Below are 19533 nucleotides of genomic sequence, written 5' to 3' on the forward strand. Positions count from 1 at the left end.
AAAAAAGAACAAAGTTAATATAAAAGTAGAAACTATTCAGGAACAAGTATGCACAAAACAATTCATTTTCTGACAGCAGGTCATAAAATTATGGTATATATATATATATATATATATATTGTACCTCTTTGCCATTGATTGTTGCAAGTCCCCAATGTGCTAATCGGAATATAGCATACATTTTCCAATCCTTAGATATAACAGGATTGCCTGTATCTATCTGTATACTGGTCAATCCCTGTACCTCGGCTAAAGCATTGAATTGACCAAGAAGACTGATATTAGTTTCTTTAAAGATGAAATGTTCCGCGTGAGGAAATTTGTTTTTTAATTTGCTTAAAATTTTTGCCACATCGTTAAATTGTACATAATTAAATTTTACAACATTGACATCCTGAGCCTTTGACATGTCCCAAGTCTTATCTATAAAGCGTAAAGCACCTTGACCATAAATGTTCAAGCATCGACCGACAATTTCTATTAAGTAATCCCCACCTAGAAAAATATCCTACCTAGTATTACATTTTAAACAAATATATATTTTTGAGAAAAATTGTCTTAACCTACCCTGTTCCCTCTCTTTAGGTGGTACTTGTTGTGGTGGTGGACTCGGCGGAGCAAGGGCTCTAAATTTCGCTCTAGCTGTCGCAGCTCTATTGCTTTTGTAATATACTACTTTTTTTGCTTGAGCACTTTTAATTCTACTACTTTTATCTTTATCGAATTCGTGAGATTTGTGAACTGCATTCTTAGGAATCGATGAAGTGCTAGAATCGCTTAGCAATGACTTACAACTATCTAAACTACTAGTCTTTGAACTTAAGGAGCAATATCCAGAAGAACTTATGGTTGATTTCGATTGGCAATCGCTCTGCCCATCTTGATTATTAAATACTTTTATATTTTGAACCAATCTGTTATTTAAATTTTTATTTTCATTTATTGTATTGCATTTAAAAGATTTCTGATTTGTCTTATCATGTACATGATTTTCATTATCTTCATCATTGAAATTTTCTGCAGTAACCAAAGACACATCTTTTGCTATAGTGAGCTTTTTACAAATAGTAGATTTGTCATAATCTATAGACGAGCCACAATTATTTGGAGTAAACAGGTGACTTCTTAAACCACTTTTTAAACTTTCGTGACTTTCTGAACTGTCCGATTCGCTATCCGATGTGTTCCCAATGTCACCGAGCATTTTCGTTTTACGTATATTTTCTTTATCATCCTTAGACAATCTATCCTCGAATTTATTACTAGTTAAGCTATCTACTATCGAACCTAATATGGGTGGAAGTTTAAATTCCAAAGGATATGATTTAGATGTATCCTCTAATTTAAACAAGTTATCGCTGGAATTGCTTCTTTTTTTTATATGTATTTTTTTTGCTTCCACATTTTCGTTTATCGATGTTAGACTACCAAAGCCTTTTATTTTAGCTTTATCTAAACTCTTTGGATTTACAGTATGAAATTTATTAGAGTTTTGCATATGTAGTACATTAACATTGTTGCTTGTATTATTGCTTGCCGTTTTATTGGAATTATCAAGAGAACCTTTGGTTCTAGATCTGAGAAGTTCCCAATTTATTTTAGCATTTGATATCACTTCTTCTCTACGTACGTTCATGCAAACCTGTGCACTAAGATCAAGAAATGCTGATTCAGACTGCTCCTTAGAGAATCTCCAAGCCATCGCTGTTCTCCGAATTTGTTCGCTAATTTGCATTGTTGATAAAAGTTGTAAATTTGGCAAATATGATACAAGAAAAGAGATATAATCAGTATTTAAAGTTACTGGATTGCCATCAATGGTTATTTCTTTAATTTGCAAAGCTTTTGCAAGGCTACTCATATCTTCGATTCTGAAACATTAAAACAATCTAGTATTATACATATACAATTGTAGAAATAAAATATCTAAATATGTCTCTGCGATTTAAAAAAAAAAATATGTATAGAATATAATTTAGATAATTTTTTCGGGAGAATTCATTTTATATTTTTAATGTTTTTTTTTTTTTTTAATTTAGTTGTATTGTGCAAAAAACGGGACAAGTTGGAAGACCAATGTGGAAATAAAGACTTTCTCGTACAATATATATTAAATTTATATATATAAATGTTTGAGACTAATATACAAAAATAAAATTTATAAATAAATTATATAAATATAACAAAGTAAAACTAAATTGAATAAAGCTTTTGCTACTAATTAAATACATAATTATCTTTAAAATTACTTACTTATGAATATCATTGTTGCTCAAATATAATTTCTGTAATTGTGGTGTTTGACCAAATCCTAATAATTTTTTTAATTTATTCCGCCGTAGATTCAGCTCTTTCAATGCAATTAAGCCTTGAAAATCATTGCAACCTATGGTTTTAATATTATTCCCCGCTAAATTCAGTACTTTTAACAATAATAAATCCTCTAGGCCAGTTATTTGTTGGATTTGATTGCCATGCAAGTCTAAAACTTCTAGTTTAAAAAGTTGTTTTAAACCTTCAATTTTTCTGATTCTATTTTTCCCTATTAAAAGCACTCTTAGATTTTCTAAAAGCGCAAGATTGCATACTTTCTCAATTTGATTATCATATAAATCAAGAAATACGAGCTTTGTCAATTGAGAGAAATTAGAGCTCTCAATCTTAGTTAAAAGATTATGCTGAAGGGACATTAATCGCAATTTTGGCTCCCCAATCACATTAGGAAATGTTGTCAAACCTCGCCTATCGAGACATATTCTGTCAGGGTTCTTTTCTCTTTCGGCAGGAGTTCTCGATGCCACAATTGTTCTTGCTTCTCTTGTCCATTGTAATGTAACCACATCGCACCCTTCAGTTTCTCCATGTTCAATCTCAAATTGAGTTCCAGTAGAGCTATCAAACCCATAATTTTAGCCGTATAAGAATAAGAAAGCTTTAGATTTAATTGACATTAAATGAAATTGACTGCTTTTGTCCTTAATTACCTAAGTGAATTATAAGACCGTTTTGATAACTTGGGAGGTATTGGTGCACCTGGTAAAATTGGCAAAGCAGCTGCTATTGTCAAAAATTGATTATCCTCTGGAATGCTACCTCGAATAGTTGATTTCCCTTTCACATCAAATGATACTTTTCTCGTCTGTAGGAAATAAAGCTTTTATAGATAGATACAGTATATCATAATAGAAACAAACAGGTTGTAGTGATCCATCATATATGTTATATAATAGATAATCAGAAAAATATTTCCAAAAAGTTATGTTATCTGTATTTAATACAACTGTGTTCATTCAAAGTATTAGCTGTTTCGAATTATATATTTTGAAAGCACGATTCTCACCCGCGTTGTAATATTATTGCCCAATGGCATTACATAACCGAGCATAAAAATGTAATTAACCCATCAACGAAATGGTATATTTTATATATCTAATATTTAAAAGTATTTCACATGTTCGCGATTTAGTCTAATTGTAAGATTATTAATTACAAGTCATAGTTAAATCTCCTCGATCCAAAATGTCGATAGAAATAATATTTCTTATTTGTCATTGCGCATTCGTGTTTATAGGTTTATATTTATACATGCTGTTGTGGTCGTATAATAACAGCAGTGATGCCAGAATGCCCACGCTAGCAACACGCAACCGTAGTGGAGGGGATACGCACACAAGCGAAAACCGTGTATATGTAATGCGCAAATAACAGGCTAGTAAGACGATAAATCCTCTAGAAAATTTTTCAAGTTGTCATCTTTTTCGCGCTGTTATAGTTAGGGAAAAAGAGCTAGACGATGGCTCTCTAGGGAAATTTTAAAATTGTGATTTCAAGTTGTCATCTTTTTCGCGCTGTTATGGTTAGGGAAAAAGAGCTAGACGATGGCTCTCTAGGGAAATTTAAAAATTGCGATTTTAAGTTGTCATCTTTTTCTGCATGTGACTAGGGAAAAATATGTGCACGGTAGCTCCCTAAAATTTCGTAATCTGATATCTAACCTATATGTAGAGAGTGAAAACAATATTCAGAATGAATCTTTCCACAGTTTACCGGCTTTTTCATTTTTCAAGAAATTCTATAATACCGATTCAATATACAATACAAACTAAAAATTATGCTAAACCAGGTAAAACAATTGTCATCAATGTTTCAAAAAGACAGACAAAATTTATTATTTATTTGTAATTGTTATAATTGCATTAAATATTATATACTAAATTTAGATTACAAATATATAATTTACAATGATTCTTTCTTTTTTACAGTATTCCAGACAGGAATGAAAAAACTAAAAAAATCGGCTGCTGTAGAGAAAAAGTTATTGCCTGTGGAAACAGATATTAATAGGCTCTTGACTTATGTGTGTGGTACAAATATCCTTAAAGAAGGGGGAGAAGATGTCAAGATAAGGCCAGATTCTGAGTATCCTAGTTGGTTATGGACTATTAGAACTGGTCCTGCACCTTCTTTGGAAGAATTAGATCCAAATACAAAACAGTATTGGAGAAAGCTGCGAGTACTCGGATTAAAAAGAAATAATAAAGAAAGAGCAACTAAAAAATTTTAATGTATCATATAAATATGTATTATATATATATATAAATATAGTTTTAACAATATTAGATATTATTTTGTATTGTAAATTAATATAAAAGACACAATAAATGATAAATAAAAATAAGATTATATTACATATTGTCATCATTTGTTAAGGCTTATGAAAAAAAAAAATGGACTTGATAAAAATTGCAAACAAAGATTACATTACTATCATCACGAGGAAGTAGGAGACAAGATTACTATTTGAATGATTCATTTAAAAGATGAGTAAGAATGATAAGGGTTTTAAAAGCATAAGCATCTTAAATACGCTTGTAAGCTTATTCGCTCTAATCAGTGTCACGCCCCAAGGAATAAATTCGTCATTAATGATAAATTGGGCGGTGTCGTGTATATATATACCACTTAGATATATGATATATATCATAATTCCCATAGTTGTGTGAGCTTATTTGTTTCCTCTATTAAAGATCTCCAAGATATAACTATAAATATCAAGATTGCGAGGATATGAATCTATATATAAACGTGTGCAGAGCACAGATTATATATATTGTACTCGCATTAACATTATCTGTCAAATCGATATACTATCATTTAAAAGTGATATCGGAGGTACACCGGATGAAAAAAGAACCGCGTTTTGACATTCTAGCAATTGGTAATCAAGGTAATTAACTTCTACATAATTTTTATTATTTATGCTATTCATCCAAAGAATCATTGATATGTGATTCGATCAAAGATTCAAAATTTATTAACATTTAAATCTAAATCCTGTTAAAATTTATATCGCAAACTATATACATTTAGTTTACACACTTATATGAGTGCGTTTAAATAATGTCTTTTCGAAATTTTTCTTAATCTTATGTTTTAAAATTGTTATTTTATCTCAATTAAAAAGTGCGTCAATTATATTGTGCACTCTTATATTTGCGCCTTCAGTCGTGCGTATATTATTAATGTCACATCTGTTTATAATTGTTTTATATATCTTTTATTATTGTTTTTCATACATTGTTGCAAATGTCATGATCTGTATCTTCATTCGTATATAATTTATTGAATTATTACTCGATGATGTGAGATCGAGTGAGAACTTATGTATAATGGTATTCGATAATCAATATCTCGCACTTGTAAAATATTTGGATAACAGGGGTCTGTAACGATGTAATACAGATAAAAACAAAACGTTATGAAAAAACGATAAAAAGTAATGGAAACATTTGCTTTTCAGTTTAAATTAATAAGTATATGTTATGTAAGTAGAATTGTCAAAATTCTCTGCTGATTGAAATAAATCAAAAACGTTCTTCATTATTTGCTTATCGAATGTTATATAATGTCTATCCACAAAAAATAACACACATTGATCAATTATTATAATATGTATTATTTTACGAAATTTTAGAAATACATTCAAATTATTGATATATTGTATTACAAAACTATATATATATATATATAATATAAAAGTGTTGATCGAAAGATTAACGTTGCTGATCTCTTCGTTTTGTATAGAATTAAAAGATATATATTCGAGAAGAAGAAATAGAGAGAAATAAAGATATGTAAAATACATAAAGAAAAATACATATATAGAGATAATAATCAGCCTTATGCAAAGTACTTGACGAACGATACAGGTGTTCGGGTCAGATCTGTGGATTGATTTGTGGGATCAAGTGTTCAACAAAATTAAATATATAATGACGTTGTACCTGTATATGTTTTCGAAGGTTTTTGACGATAATAATATGTATGTATATACCTTTTCTTATGCGCTTGATTGAATTGTATTGACATTAATAATCGTGATTAAACAGACGAAAATCGCGCATTACTTTCGACAGAGCATATATATATCGTGTGTAAGAATGAAATTTTGGTACTACGTTTTTACGTACTATCGAAGGAATCGACCCTGGTTATGAGGTAAAAACAATAAATATATTGTAATGATCCATTTTTTCATATAAAAATCGGCAATTTTCTCGAAGAGTAAACTTGACGATTATAAGAGATAATTATAATAAATATTTCCTTAAATACATCCGAGAATATTTATGTTACAATATATATTCTTAAAAATTTCTCTCAAAAACATATAATATTATCTTACCGAAATTTACAATTTCCCAACGCTTAATTTGCAGATGAATCGTTGGATATTCATTTTCGCGGCTTTGGCCGCTTTGGCTTCGGCAGCCAATTCAAAAAGTAAGATCAATTAAAAGAAGATTTGATCCTCTTCCACGACGTTTATTAATAATACTTTTCTTATCCCTCAGAGAAGATCGTATGCTACTTCGGTAGCTGGTCCGTTTATCGACCTTCGGATGGCAAATTTGACATCTCTTACATTCCACCGCAGCTTTGCACTCATATGATCTATACTTTTGTCGGTATCACTTCGGACGGCGATATCAAAGTTTTGGACTCGTGGCAAGATCTAACCGAAAATTGGGGCAAGGGCGGCTTCCACAATTTTAACAAGCTTCGGGAACAGAGTCCGGGAACTAAAACGCTCATCGCCATCGGTGGATGGAACGAGGGATCCGCTAGGTACTCCGAGGTCGTCGGCGATCCGATTCGTCGCTCAAGATTTGTCAAGAATGCCGTTGAATTCGTAAAGAAATACAATTTTGATGGTTTCGACCTTGATTGGGAATATCCTAACCAGCGTGGTGGCAAGCCAGAGGATGTGCAGAATTTCGTACGTCTACTTGAGGAAATGAGACCTGAATTTGATAAACACGGGCTTCTTCTCAGCGCTGCCGTTGCCGCTGCCGAGCCTTCGGCTTCTCTATCCTATGATATCCCCAAATTGTCCAAATATTTAGATTTCATCAACATTATGGCATATGATCTTCATGGTGCTTGGGAGAAAACAACTGGTCTTAATGCTCCGCTTTATCCGCGCAAAGGCGAGTCTGGAAATGATCTTAAACTCAACGTTGTAAGTATCTCCTCTTTGCCCAGCTTATCGGACATTATAAATTATCGAATATTAAAATCGATAGGTGTGATGAATAAGCATTCTCAAAAAAGATATCTTTTTCTCATAGGATGCGTGCGTACGTTATTGGTTGAAGAGTGGTTGCGCGCCCGAGAAGCTGATTCTCGGTGTGGGATTCTATGGTAGGGCATTCACTCTCACCGACAAAAATCAGAACGGTCTTGGAGCTCCTGCCAAAGGACCTGGTACTGCTGGTCCGTATACTCGTGAGGCTGGAATGCTCGGCTACAATGAGATTTGCGACTTCTTGAAACAGGGTGGATGGACGGTTGTCCGCGATGCAGAGGATAGCACTCCATACGCTTTCAAGGGTGATCAATGGGTTGGCTATGACGATGTAATGTAAGTGATCTTTTCGTTAATTATTTTAGGTAATTTTTTCACAATGTATTTCCCTATAATTCAAGTAACGGGATTTCTCTCCGATTGATTTTTCCGATATATATATATATTCCATTGAACAGAATAATGTTCAATAGCAATGATACTGTGTGTGTGTGTATAATATAATTATTTCACACAGTTCCCTTAACCAGAAGATGGATTACGTCAATTCCTTGAATCTCGGTGGTGCGATGTTATGGAGTATCGAGACCGATGATTTCCGTGGCAAATGCGGTGAAAAGTATCCTCTACTGAAAACATTGAATGTCAAACTAAGAGGAGAAATTCCGATAGAACCGCCTAAACCGACGGAAGTGCCTAACAACACAAATTCGCCTAAGCCAACTGCACAACCGACACAACCACCAGCGACTGCTCCTCCCACAGGTAATTGCAAGAAACCTGGTTTTATCCGTGATGAAAAAGACTGCAGTGTATTCTACCAATGCGTGGATCAGAATGGCGCTTACCAAATAGTAAAATTCACTTGCCCAAATGGTCTAGCTTTCGATCCCAGCATCAACGCTTGCAACTTTAAAAATCTTGTTGATGGATGCAAATAATGATAAGAAACAGCTATCATGTATATGTAACGCTTCTGTCTATTATATGGTGAGCAAGGCCATATAATAAACAAATACGTATACGTGTACAATTTGTAATACTTATATAAATATAATCGTTAAATAAACATTTTTCATCCTTATTTTTTCTCGCGTTGTTTATAAATACCATATAAAAGAGAAGACATTATACTTCCATAATATATTATATATGTATGTTAGAATAATCATAACAATGCTAATTATTATTGCTATGCTAATTATTATTGCATAAAATAAAAAAAATATAATCACAACAAAAATAAACAAATTTATTTTAATATTGCAAACATCTTGCATTTAATACAACAAGTATATCGTGATAAATACATAAATATAAATTTTGAAATTAAATTCTTGGTATTTACAATACAATATGAATATATATATATTGCAGAATATCAGAAAAAAGAACAATTCTTCTATTATTATACATTAGCATTGTACATATTGCGGATCATCACATGATTCTGTTAGTGTGTTGAATATTAATCCTGTTTCACAATAGTATGCCATTGGTACACCTTGATCGTATTCGCAACGATAAAACTTGCCGCAGTTAAAAGGATCCCTCAAATAATGGATCCCTTGTTTCATGCAATTTGGCAAGAGAGGGACCGTTGGAATTGTTGGAAAAGCATGTAAAGCAGGATCTATGGGAGCCAGTTGATCTAGAGGTGACAATTCCTTAGAATTCAATTCGTGTACTTCTATGAAGTTTTGATTTGCTACATATGCTTGCGCAGAACATATCAAAACACAAAAGATACAATAAAATATGCGCCACATCTGTAACATATTTCAATAATAATTAGAATCGCAATAGCAAAAGTTAACTATCGCTATCTGATTTGATAGTTTGTGTTACAGAATATTCGAGAGAAATAAAGATCTCTATATAAAAAAATGTACTCACTTTATATGAATGTACAGAGAGTATTTATCTGATGTATATATATATATGTATGCGTATTTTTCATGCACACGTACACAGATACACTTTTTAGAAAAATTGTACACTAATTGTAAGAGATATAAGTATACCATACAAGGCTAATGTTCGCGATAAACTGATACTTTAATCTCGGAAAGCTCATATTTATATGCAAACATAATTATCTCGATAAAACGGAAAATTCAATTTTCTTCTAAATTTTGATGCGCAACGCATTACGTCATTTGCAGCGCAATACATAGAACTGTTTACTCTTATATTATGCTGAATAAACAAATCGTGCTTTTTATTTTCTAAGTAGATATTAATTTAATGACAGCATGACTGATAATTCTACGAAATATGATTTGTATTAAGGTCATTTCACTGACCTAGGCCAAGGCAAAGATATCTATGATCTATTTGATCGTTAGTTTAGAATATCACAATTTGCTTGTTTATGAGATTTCTTATTCACAGACAAAAATGATAATATCGAGATATATTATACATGCAACAAGCATAAGCTTTAATTAAACGAAAAATATTTAAAAACCAGCCAATCAAAAGTTTCTCAAAATTAGAACACACAATGTTAAAGATGACTCATACATTACTCTTGTAATCAAAAAATAAAATCTATATTTTTTAATATTAATATGATTACATACATATTAAGAAATCGTTGTTTGACCACAATCTACTCTACACAGAGCAAAAGAAATGAAAGAGAGAAGATGATAAGAATACAGTCATATTAATAGTGATAGAGAACAAAAAAATGACAATTTATTTAGTTGAAAGAAGATAATGAAAACTCTAGTACTATGTTACTTCTTACTACTGCTTTAATATTGTCAAGTGCCTTATAAGATGTCTCAAGTCTATTCTTTGATGCATTCTCATCCAAAGTCTATAGGAATAAGTATTAACACTTAGATCAGTATTATATATACTTGTATGAAAGATGAAAAGAAAAAAAGAGAACAAGTACAGAAAATAGTTAGAAATAGCAGTTCTCTATTGTAACAATCATACAAATTGAAAAAAAAAATATGGATTAAAAACATACCTATTTTTTATAATCTCCAATAAAATAAACTAAAATCAAATGATTAAATTTATAGCAAAAAGCTTCTGTTTATTCTTATCATTCATATGAATTGGGATACATCAGGGAATTGTGTAACGTAACTATATTTTCCTTTTGGCTCTTCAATTTTTGTATGATTTGATTCAACAGGTAATACATTCATTATATTTGTTGTAAGTTCCACAGGCCTAAGAGACCCAAAGAAATCTGTTACTGGCACTTTATCTGGATCTCTCCTGAATAAATCTCTTCTTACACCTACTGTCGATAAACAATAATCTCTTGGACATACTTTCAACTAAAAAAAAAAAGATAAAAATAATAAACCTTAAAGCAATGTGGTAAAAAAATTTGGATCTACTGTTAAAGCAAGATGCTTACAAATTCACCCAAAGTTTTAGAACTAGATGGTTCCACTTTTTCCAAAAAGTTTAATGCATAATAGGTGTACCGATCTATAATATAAACACCAATGGCAGGATCCACATGATGCTACAAGGATGGTTATATATGGATTAGAATAGATACTATTCTGACACAATTGTGTATAATTACAACAATATAACTTGTTACTTACAGAAAGTGAATCTTCCCCTACTAAACTAGAAGCAACTGCTAATATATTTGGAGAATAAAACTTTTCATACATTGAACTCGCTTGACAAGTGTCAACCACAAATAGAATTTCGTGATATCTTCGTTTTTGCCACATTTGTTCTAATGCATCTCCTAACTCTTGACTAGTGATTTCTTCAGAATCTTGAAACTTTAAAAATCCATTACCGCCATGACCAGTTAAATAAATTAAGATATTTGAACCTTCATCCGTTAACAGTTTCTTGGATCTTGGAGTTTCCTCCGCTAAACGACCAGTCAATAATCTTACAAAATTTTCTACTGTTACTTCGTAACCTCTATAGTCAACCTCTACATCATCGCCATAAACATTAATATGTTGTTTAATGTTGTTAAAAACAGTCGCTGGTCTAGGATTCCTAGGATTGCACGCCATATCATCGGCTATCATAAGAATGATTTGCGAATCTGGTATTCCCAAACGTTTAACACTTCGATAAATAGATAAAACATTCGCGACGTGTCGATAGTTAAACCAGAAACGCGATGTGTCGACCAAAACTGCCCAATTATTGGAATGTTCAGTTTTCGCAAAGTTTTCCGGTACCTTTAAATTTAATAAATAATGTTAACGAGAAACAAATCAAATTCTGCTAATTTAATAAAAGAGATACATACCTCCCACGTGCGACACGATATTAGAAAAGAAATCAGTATCGTTGTATAAGATATTAAATACATTTCAATGTATTTATGAAATCTGTATACAATGTGAGGTTATTTTTCGATCGTATAAATTATAGCAACTGTCATAGATTAGATATATCGCATCATCTAAAAGACTTTTATTCTTTCACACACGTATTTTAAATATCATACTTGACGGATGTTCTGTCAAACTGGAGAGACAAAACCGAACGTAATCAAACGCGGAGAAATCTAACCTAAACTAACACTAAAGTAATACAAGAACACATAACCTATTCCACAAACGTCACAACTACTGGACGAGCGCGAAACTACTAACAAACTAGTAAACATTTCAATTTTTCATTCCATTACGGAAGATTCACATTACGTCCGACATCTGACGTTGATATCCAATAGAAAATGTGGATTTTAATCGACGACATTTTTATCCCTATAAAAAACGCTCTCCTATTGGATCGTACGTTATAAACTGTCTGAAGCATCCATTAAGTCCGTATCAGACTACGTATTGAAGATTGAAATTTGACCAATCAGGATAAAAGGAACTAAAATTTCTTTGTCCTGATTGGTCAAATTTCAATCTCAATGCATAGTCTGATACGGGCTTTAGGGCCACGATGTGGTCCGATTTCGAGGTTCCGAGTTTATAGTAATTGTAGTACGTAAATCAAATATGGCTATCGCAAGGTATGTATATCGAATATACACTGCGAATATCGTATAATAATTTGTATCACTAATTATATTGACAGACGCGTCGCAGCATTTATCGTATAGTCGATTCGTCACTTTCGATAATATTAATAGATCGAGCGAGTAACGCGTGTATGATAACAGCGAGAATCGCGAGAAATTCCGATTAACCCTCGCGACAATCGAGATAGTATTAAGCGATAAATATTATTTTATTTATTATTTTGAAGGATGGTGGGAGGGAGATATCTCGGCAGCGGGAGCGTTTGTTGACGGACCGCTTTGTTGACGGTATTGATAAAAAATTCCTCGCTGAGTAGCTCTCGCTTATCATTAATATTATCGTGACCGTCGTGAAGGTTGGTTCGAAGTCTCTGCAATTTTCGCCGGTAGTGTCGTGTACGAACGAATTTTATTCACGCGATCTGTACGTAATACTATTGACAGTGACAAGTCAATTGACTGATGAAAATTGCAATGCGTTTATTAATAATTAGTGATAAAAGATATTCGTGTTCTACATTCGATATAGTCGAAATTAGCGCTCAAATAATTCGTACAGCCATGTTTGAATCGTGTAGTGAACTCGGAATATCGGAATCGGACCACAATGTCCAACGGAATCGAGAGTCGAGATGCTTCGTCGATTTCGCGTTCGTTTCCGGTTTGTTTCGCGCGAATATCGTGGCGTCGGGATGTTTCTGATATAATTGCGATTGAGCATCGTAAATATCGAAGGAACGTAATTAATTGATCGCGTGAATAATTCTGCGATTGCTACATTTATAATTATATTACGATATCGTAACGATATTACGGTAATATTACGATATTATGGTCATTAAAGTCGCTCGTCTTATATCAGAGTTGTAGATTTCCAATTTTAAATTAAAGAGAGTAAATATGCCTGTAAGTAACCGTGAATATCGGGAGTGCCGAAAAAAGTCGGGCGATCGTATTATGTGAAAATACGGGCGATCGCATTATGTGAAAATTCGGTATATCGCGTCGGTATTGCAGAAGTGTGACGTCACGTTTCGTCAAGTCGACTCTACGCGACTGTGGTACTCTGTAGCTGCCGGCAGCATTAAAGTAAGTATTAATGAAATCATCGAGAATGAAAAAAATATCGTACATTACATTTTATTACAACATTTATCTAATGTATTAAATGTTGCGTATAGTTATGATAGTTGTTTGTTTGACATTCTTTCAGGACAAATTGGCGGTTTACGAGATCACGGATAGGAAAACAAAGGAGGAGAAAAGGATGTTAACAAAGGAGAAAACGTAGGAACCACAGCGAAATAATCATCGAATAAGGTAAGTGGATTTCCAATTTCTCTAATCGGCTACTGCATGGATATCGCACATTATTTTTGAGTAACAAGTTGAAATAATGAATTTTGATATAATATATAAAAGTAGAATTTGAATATCTGCATCAAAGATTCAAATAATTATAAAAAATGGCATATTATAATTGAGTACCACATTATAATAATTTATTTAAACATTTATACATTTATAATGTGTGTGTCCACAGTCTTGAAAGCAATTGCGAGTTCATATATACATATAAATGATGTATATATGCATAATTAATAAATATGTAAAGCTATGTAAGTATACAAGATTTATATGTATACATAGGGCGTTTGGAAATAGACGAACTATTTGGTTGACATAGCGATATTTCTCTTTTAAAAACCTGGAACGCATTATTTGTAATAAAAGTTTTTCGCAAACAATTCTTGAAATGCAATCAATAAAAAAAAATATTTTTTAAAGTATGCCTTTCTCCTAATGCAAATAAATAATAAAATTTTAATTTTTAGTGAATTTTATATATATTTAGCTTTAACTATAAGTCTTGAATTTTAAGAATATGTATTATAAATAACTGAAATATTAATATTAATATTTAAACTTCAAAAGCTTATAATTATTTTTTAAAAAAATTTTTATGGAAAAAAGAAATTAATTTAGTTTCTAAAAAGGAATATCGTTTTGTTTGCCACATAAATGCACCTATTACCCAACATCCTGTACAATTCTATAAATACATATATATTTTCATACAGGTTGCCCGACAATTATTACCACTATATTTTTCTACAAATTCTCTGACTAATCTAGGATCAATTTTTTTTTTTTAACATAAGTGTCAATATATTAATAATGATAATTTGGGATTATAAAAATTATTCTATATTAGATTTATATTACTTACATTGTTGACAAATAAATAAAGGTTTAAAAATAAAAACAGATTTAAAAAAATATCTAATTTTTATAAATTAATTTTATTTTATATTAAAGAACTTTAATATTCAATTTTTTTTTAAATAGATTCCAGATTAATCAATGAATATGTAGGTGAAAAAATGGCGGGATATCCTGTATAAGTATATGCGTATACAAGATGTCATTAGAACGCCCGACTAAGAATAAACTTTGGAGGTACATTTCTCATGTCAAAATGATGAAAATATCTTGTAAAAAGAAACGGCCTCACAATATATACGTTTATTATAATTTTAATGATATCTGAAAAGTTTCCGAGAATAATTCGGAAAACAGAGAGCGTTTCTCGAGCCTCTATAGAATCGTAAAATAAAATATTTTCATCTTTTTCCTAGATAAAGCATTTTGAAACTTAGACATTAAAAATAATAGGTTATTCTGCTTGTGAGAAATCTCTCGTAAATACAGAGTCTTGAGTTTATACGCTTTATAATTGCTTTATGCCTTCCAACGCATATAGATCATGTCATAATTTCTCTCTCGCGACAAGCGATTCGCAGTGCATATTTCTAGCCATAAATATAGCCGCAATCGTACTATTTTAGGCCAGGGAGCACGTTGACTTTTTATTATTTATCTATATTATACGGTGGTCACGTGGCCGACACTCTTACGAAGTCTGATTTCAACTACCTCACGATTGCTTCGTGCAATCCCCCTCCCGCTCTTCAAGTAATGGGCGACTCTTATCAATATTGGGAATGAAAATAGACTAACACATACAACGCTGAAATTGACTGATAATGTGTCTTGATAATGGAGTGATTATTACGCTATGTGACTAATAATTTTTTTTCGTTGCTTTTCCACACTAACTATTCCGTTTCTTATATTTTCAATTAGTATATTACTATTTTTTTCATTTCCCATTTATTATCGAGTGCTTTAATAATACTGGAGATCGACCACTTTGATTTTCATTCCCAATAAAACATCATACATTCGATTAAAACAATTGCTTGATCGTGCGCAATTAAATAGAGCGCGAAACGAATTTGTTCGTAAAACTAAAATAAATTAAGTACAAATATTACACGAATACTACTGACGCTAGGACGGAAGCATTTGGACGATCGATGATGCTCAAGTCAATAAAAATTAAGTTTACAAGATGTAAAATCTACAGCATGTAACAACATATACGCTGTGCATCGATACAATTAAACACTTGAGGCGGGAAAAGTAAGCATAAAATTTATCAAGTTAGAGATAGCAAATCCTATTACAAAGATAAGAAATCATAAAGTTTTTCTCAAAATCTATATATTTCTACATCTACAATTTAAATCTAAAATTCATTAAGTTTTCAACGCTAATACTACACTGTCATGATCACTGTTTCAAATAAAAAAGGACAGTGCACATTGCACGTAATTATTGAAATTATTGATGCGGTGCCCAATCGCAAGATCTTTTGGAAAAATTAATAAAATCACCGTTCCATGACGTAATCATCTTCGATCGTCCATTCGCCGTGTCAACGACCTCTCGTCGTGCAAAATCGATTAATAATAAATACTGACTTACGTCAAATTGCTCGTCTATCTAATGTGCTACTTTTGGGAGACATCGCCGCGCTATGCGCCACATAATCTTACACAATCTCATTATGAATTACATTTTTCTCCGAATGCTATGACGTCGTAACACGATGCAATCGGATGCCACACCGAACATAAACGATTATCGCATTCTCGAGATCGAAAGTTTTACCTACATATATGTATATACAGGGAGTTTATCAGACACCCTGTATATCGATTAATCGTCGGATGTCAAAGGATATTATAAATGTGCGTCTTTTAGAATAAAGACGCATTTCTCATTTATCTCGAAAAAGTAAAGAATTATATAATGTGAAAATTATGTGTAGAATATAAAAGATTCAAGTCGTTGTTCATTCTGCACCAACCATAAAATTCCATAAAATTATAATGAGATGTGAGATCTTATATTTTTTCGATTATACATATCTGCTTCTCAATTTATGATAGTAAGATCAAAATTATATTTTTCCGTAGCTTATTGTATTTCATCGAAATATCAATCGATAAAAAATGTTACTTTTATTTATTGGATCGTGTGATATTTATCATTGACATATAGAGGAATATATTTCGTAAAATGTGTTGAATGATCATTAATAGGATTGAATTTGTTGATGATTTTAAAATCTTTTTTTTTCTTTTTTTTTCTTTTTATAATGAAATTTTAGTTGGTATCATCATCGTTATACTTAATATTTTATCGCTAAATATTTTGACATGATAAAGCCTCTAATAATATCTATCGTCTTAAAAACATCTACATTTTATTATTCGAATAACCGAAATTAATCGAATAACCAAAAAGATTCTGTTTATATTGTTAAAGATATTTCCTTTTTAAATCATACATTTTTAATAATTTAATAATTTTAATTTTTAATGCATATAAAAAAATATATATGCATGAAAAAACGTATTATTTGAATTTTTATTGAAGAAATATTCGATTCCAAAATCATCAATATGTAAATACGTTTCTAGTATTGAGATTTAACGATATCTTTCTTATACATCCACGTGAAACGTGTGCGAAAATTTTTATCTTGACAAAAATTTTAGTGTCGCGCTCCTATTAATGTGTAATGCAAAAGATTGCTGTTCGTTTTCCGAATTCTCAAAAGTGTCTCTCGTATAACGGGTGTCTTATGAATATTATCACACGCGTTTTACATGGTCGTTCGCGTATTCTATTTTTCATCCTATATAACTTTTCTATGTTATGAGACTACATGATAGATATATATCTAGAAATGCGTCATATATCCGTTAGCTTGAGAGGATCAGATCTGTTAATGAACGGAAGAACGACATCGCCAGTAGTTCTCTCGGAATGAACGACGCGAGATCTTTTTGTTTAGACCATATTTCTTATATTTATCTCTCACCTTAAAAGATTTTAGAGAGTTAGAGTAAATGCGCCTTTTACGTCAAGCGATTCCTACGAGTTTCTCTAACGAGCTTTTGCTCGTGCATTTCTTCGAGAATCCTGAATAAGATATGTTTTTATCGAAGTGTATTTTGATATGATTTTCTCTTTTCTCTTCCTTTTTTTTCTGCTTTTAAATAAAGCGACTAAAGTACGCGACGTTTCGCGTCTCGTTAGACTTTCCTCCATCCCGAGTTGAGTCTCGCGTAGGCTCTCTTTTAATCTGTCTGTCAGAAACGAATGCATCGCGGCATCGATGTCGATCTTCAAACTCACGGTCTCGCCATTTCTCGTGGCCTTCGTGAGGGATGAGTACCTAAATTTCTAGACTGTAGGATCATTGCTGTCATCTATCGCTAATGAACGTCGTTTCTCGAAGTACGAAAACGCTAAAGCTACGACAACGGTAAAGGATGTAGGCCATATGGGGATTTGGCGCGATCATCACCCGCTTTTGTATCTTCGTCCGCCAGGTCGACCCCATAGTTGCTCGAGGTATTGTCTTCTTCTGCAACGAATGTATATTTGACATATTTGACAAATATTTAATTAAAACATTGTTGGTTTTGAAAATTTTTTGTTTGGTATTTATTTAATATTCGTAAGATCAATACGCATTTCGGCCAACATATTAAGCGTCATTCTGATTGGAATCTTTTATATTTTGGCTAAAATTATTGTTTATCGTGCAGAGAAAGGAATAAATCGAAATATTGCAATGGAGAAATAGGATTAAGTGTCATCGATAATTGACAATTTTTTTTTCAATTGCAAAAAATGCTTTTTACAATTTAAACTTAAAACATTATCACTCTACAAGAACATTGCACTTTTATCACATTTAAAAAAAAATACGTATTAAATAGTCACCCGACAATTACGTTCTCGGATTCGACTATTAATACAATAATAAAATATTGACTTTAATATTCCATAAATTAGTCGTGAAATTAGTATGCAGAATGCTGCCAAAAAAATGCATATATCACTTGCAATAAACAAATCGTAACTACTATATATGTCGAGATAAAGTGTGAATTATTCGTATAAAACGCACACTGAAAGCATCATGAATGGAAACGGAACTATCTCTCTTCCTGTTTCCATACAACGTGCAACAGGTTTCTGCGTGTACGCAATCTAACAGAGACTGCGGGATGGAAAGTTTAGTATTATTGTCAGTATAAGTGTAATGTGTGAAGTAAAATCCTTTATTTATAAATTTGATCATTTTAATTATGCGATGGCGAAGCATTTCAAAGAGAAAAGAAATTAATATCAAATCTTTACTTATTATTTATTACCGCATTATTTATTCGCACTTGATATAACAAAATCGTTAAGAAGCAGGTATCAACATTCATTATGTTCAATATTTATGCGTATGAGTAGTCGTTAAAAGAATTTATCAATGAGTATTTAATTAGATTGACTAGAGGAACGATTGTTGAATTCTAGAAATTCACGTCTTCTTTCCCTTCTCGCGAACGAATGCGTTTAATATAGTCACGTGTAGACGCGTATCTGATATGATTCGCGCACGAGAGCAACATAAATTCCACGTTGTATTATAATGAGAAATTACATCGGTGCTCGCAAATTATCAACGCAGAAATAATAATTATCAACGCAGAAAAATAAGTAAATCACTAAAATAGCGCATACACATACATATATA

General features: G+C 31.8%; 5 protein-coding genes across 12 annotated transcripts in view; 3 read left to right on the forward strand and 2 right to left on the reverse strand.

Annotated features, from left to right (window-relative positions):
* The window catches only part of LOC115244298 (leucine-rich repeat-containing protein 49), a 7023-nt gene extending 3382 nt beyond the window's left edge, over positions 1 to 3641 (reverse strand). For 5 of the 6 annotated variants that reach the window (XM_029821860.1, XM_029821858.1, XM_029821857.1 and 2 more), the window contains exons 1-5: positions 3341 to 3624; positions 2985 to 3139; positions 2254 to 2892; positions 568 to 1871; positions 125 to 495 (exon numbers count right to left, since the gene is read on the reverse strand). In XM_029821860.1, the coding sequence (XP_029677720.1) occupies positions 125 to 495; positions 568 to 1871; positions 2254 to 2892; positions 2985 to 3139; positions 3341 to 3385 (2514 nt within the window). In that variant the 5' untranslated portion in view covers positions 3386 to 3624. Of the gene's footprint in view, positions 1 to 124; positions 496 to 567; positions 1872 to 2253; positions 2893 to 2984; positions 3140 to 3340 lie in introns of all 6 variants that reach the window. The other variant, XM_029821861.1, reaches the window with a different exon arrangement.
* A 278-nt stretch (positions 3642 to 3919) lies between these two features.
* On the forward strand, positions 3920 to 4641 carry LOC115244303 (39S ribosomal protein L54, mitochondrial). The gene is made up of 2 exons (XM_029821872.1): positions 3920 to 4123; positions 4263 to 4641. Exons 1-2 carry the CDS (start codon positions 4027 to 4029, stop codon positions 4562 to 4564), a joined length of 399 nt encoding a protein of 132 aa, XP_029677732.1. The 5' UTR covers positions 3920 to 4026; the 3' UTR covers positions 4565 to 4641.
* Positions 4642 to 4719: 78 nt separating this feature from the next.
* Positions 4720 to 8702, forward strand: LOC115244236 (chitinase-3-like protein 1). 2 transcript variants are annotated; one of them, XM_029821713.1, is made up of 5 exons: positions 4720 to 5227; positions 6720 to 6783; positions 6855 to 7522; positions 7632 to 7924; positions 8106 to 8702. In XM_029821713.1, the coding sequence occupies exons 2-5, from the start codon at positions 6720 to 6722 to the stop codon at positions 8527 to 8529; spliced, it is 1449 nt and encodes a 482-aa protein (XP_029677573.1). In that variant the 5' UTR covers positions 4720 to 5227; the 3' UTR covers positions 8530 to 8702. The 2 variants fall into 2 exon arrangements, with proteins under 2 accessions (XP_029677573.1, XP_029677575.1); XM_029821715.1 differs by lacking the exon at positions 4720 to 5227 and adding an exon at positions 5389 to 6498.
* Positions 8703 to 8819: 117 nt separating this feature from the next.
* LOC115244184 overlaps positions 8820 to 19533 on the reverse strand; it is a 30825-nt gene continuing 20111 nt past the window's right edge. Inside the window, 7 exon segments of the mRNA XM_029821634.1 lie at positions 8820 to 9357; positions 10663 to 10893; positions 10977 to 11087; positions 11173 to 11778; positions 17815 to 17854; positions 17856 to 17915; positions 18255 to 18363. Of these exon segments, the coding sequence (XP_029677494.1) occupies positions 9004 to 9357; positions 10663 to 10893; positions 10977 to 11087; positions 11173 to 11778; positions 17815 to 17854; positions 17856 to 17915; positions 18255 to 18363 (1511 nt within the window). The 3' untranslated portion in view covers positions 8820 to 9003.
* Positions 13199 to 19533, forward strand: part of LOC115244177 (dnaJ homolog subfamily C member 13) — a 73526-nt gene continuing 67191 nt past the window's right edge. Inside the window, exons 1-2 of one of the 2 annotated variants that reach the window (XM_029821617.1) lie at positions 13199 to 13667; positions 13792 to 13898. The gene's annotated coding sequence lies outside the window, so the exon portion shown is untranslated. The remainder of the gene's footprint in view (positions 13668 to 13791; positions 13899 to 19533) is intronic. The other variant, XM_029821618.1, reaches the window with a different exon arrangement.

Source organism: Formica exsecta, unplaced genomic scaffold, assembly GCF_003651465.1.
Source record: "Formica exsecta isolate Colony F162 unplaced genomic scaffold, ASM365146v1 scaffold80, whole genome shotgun sequence".
NCBI classification, from domain to species: Eukaryota; Metazoa; Arthropoda; class Insecta; order Hymenoptera; family Formicidae; genus Formica; species Formica exsecta.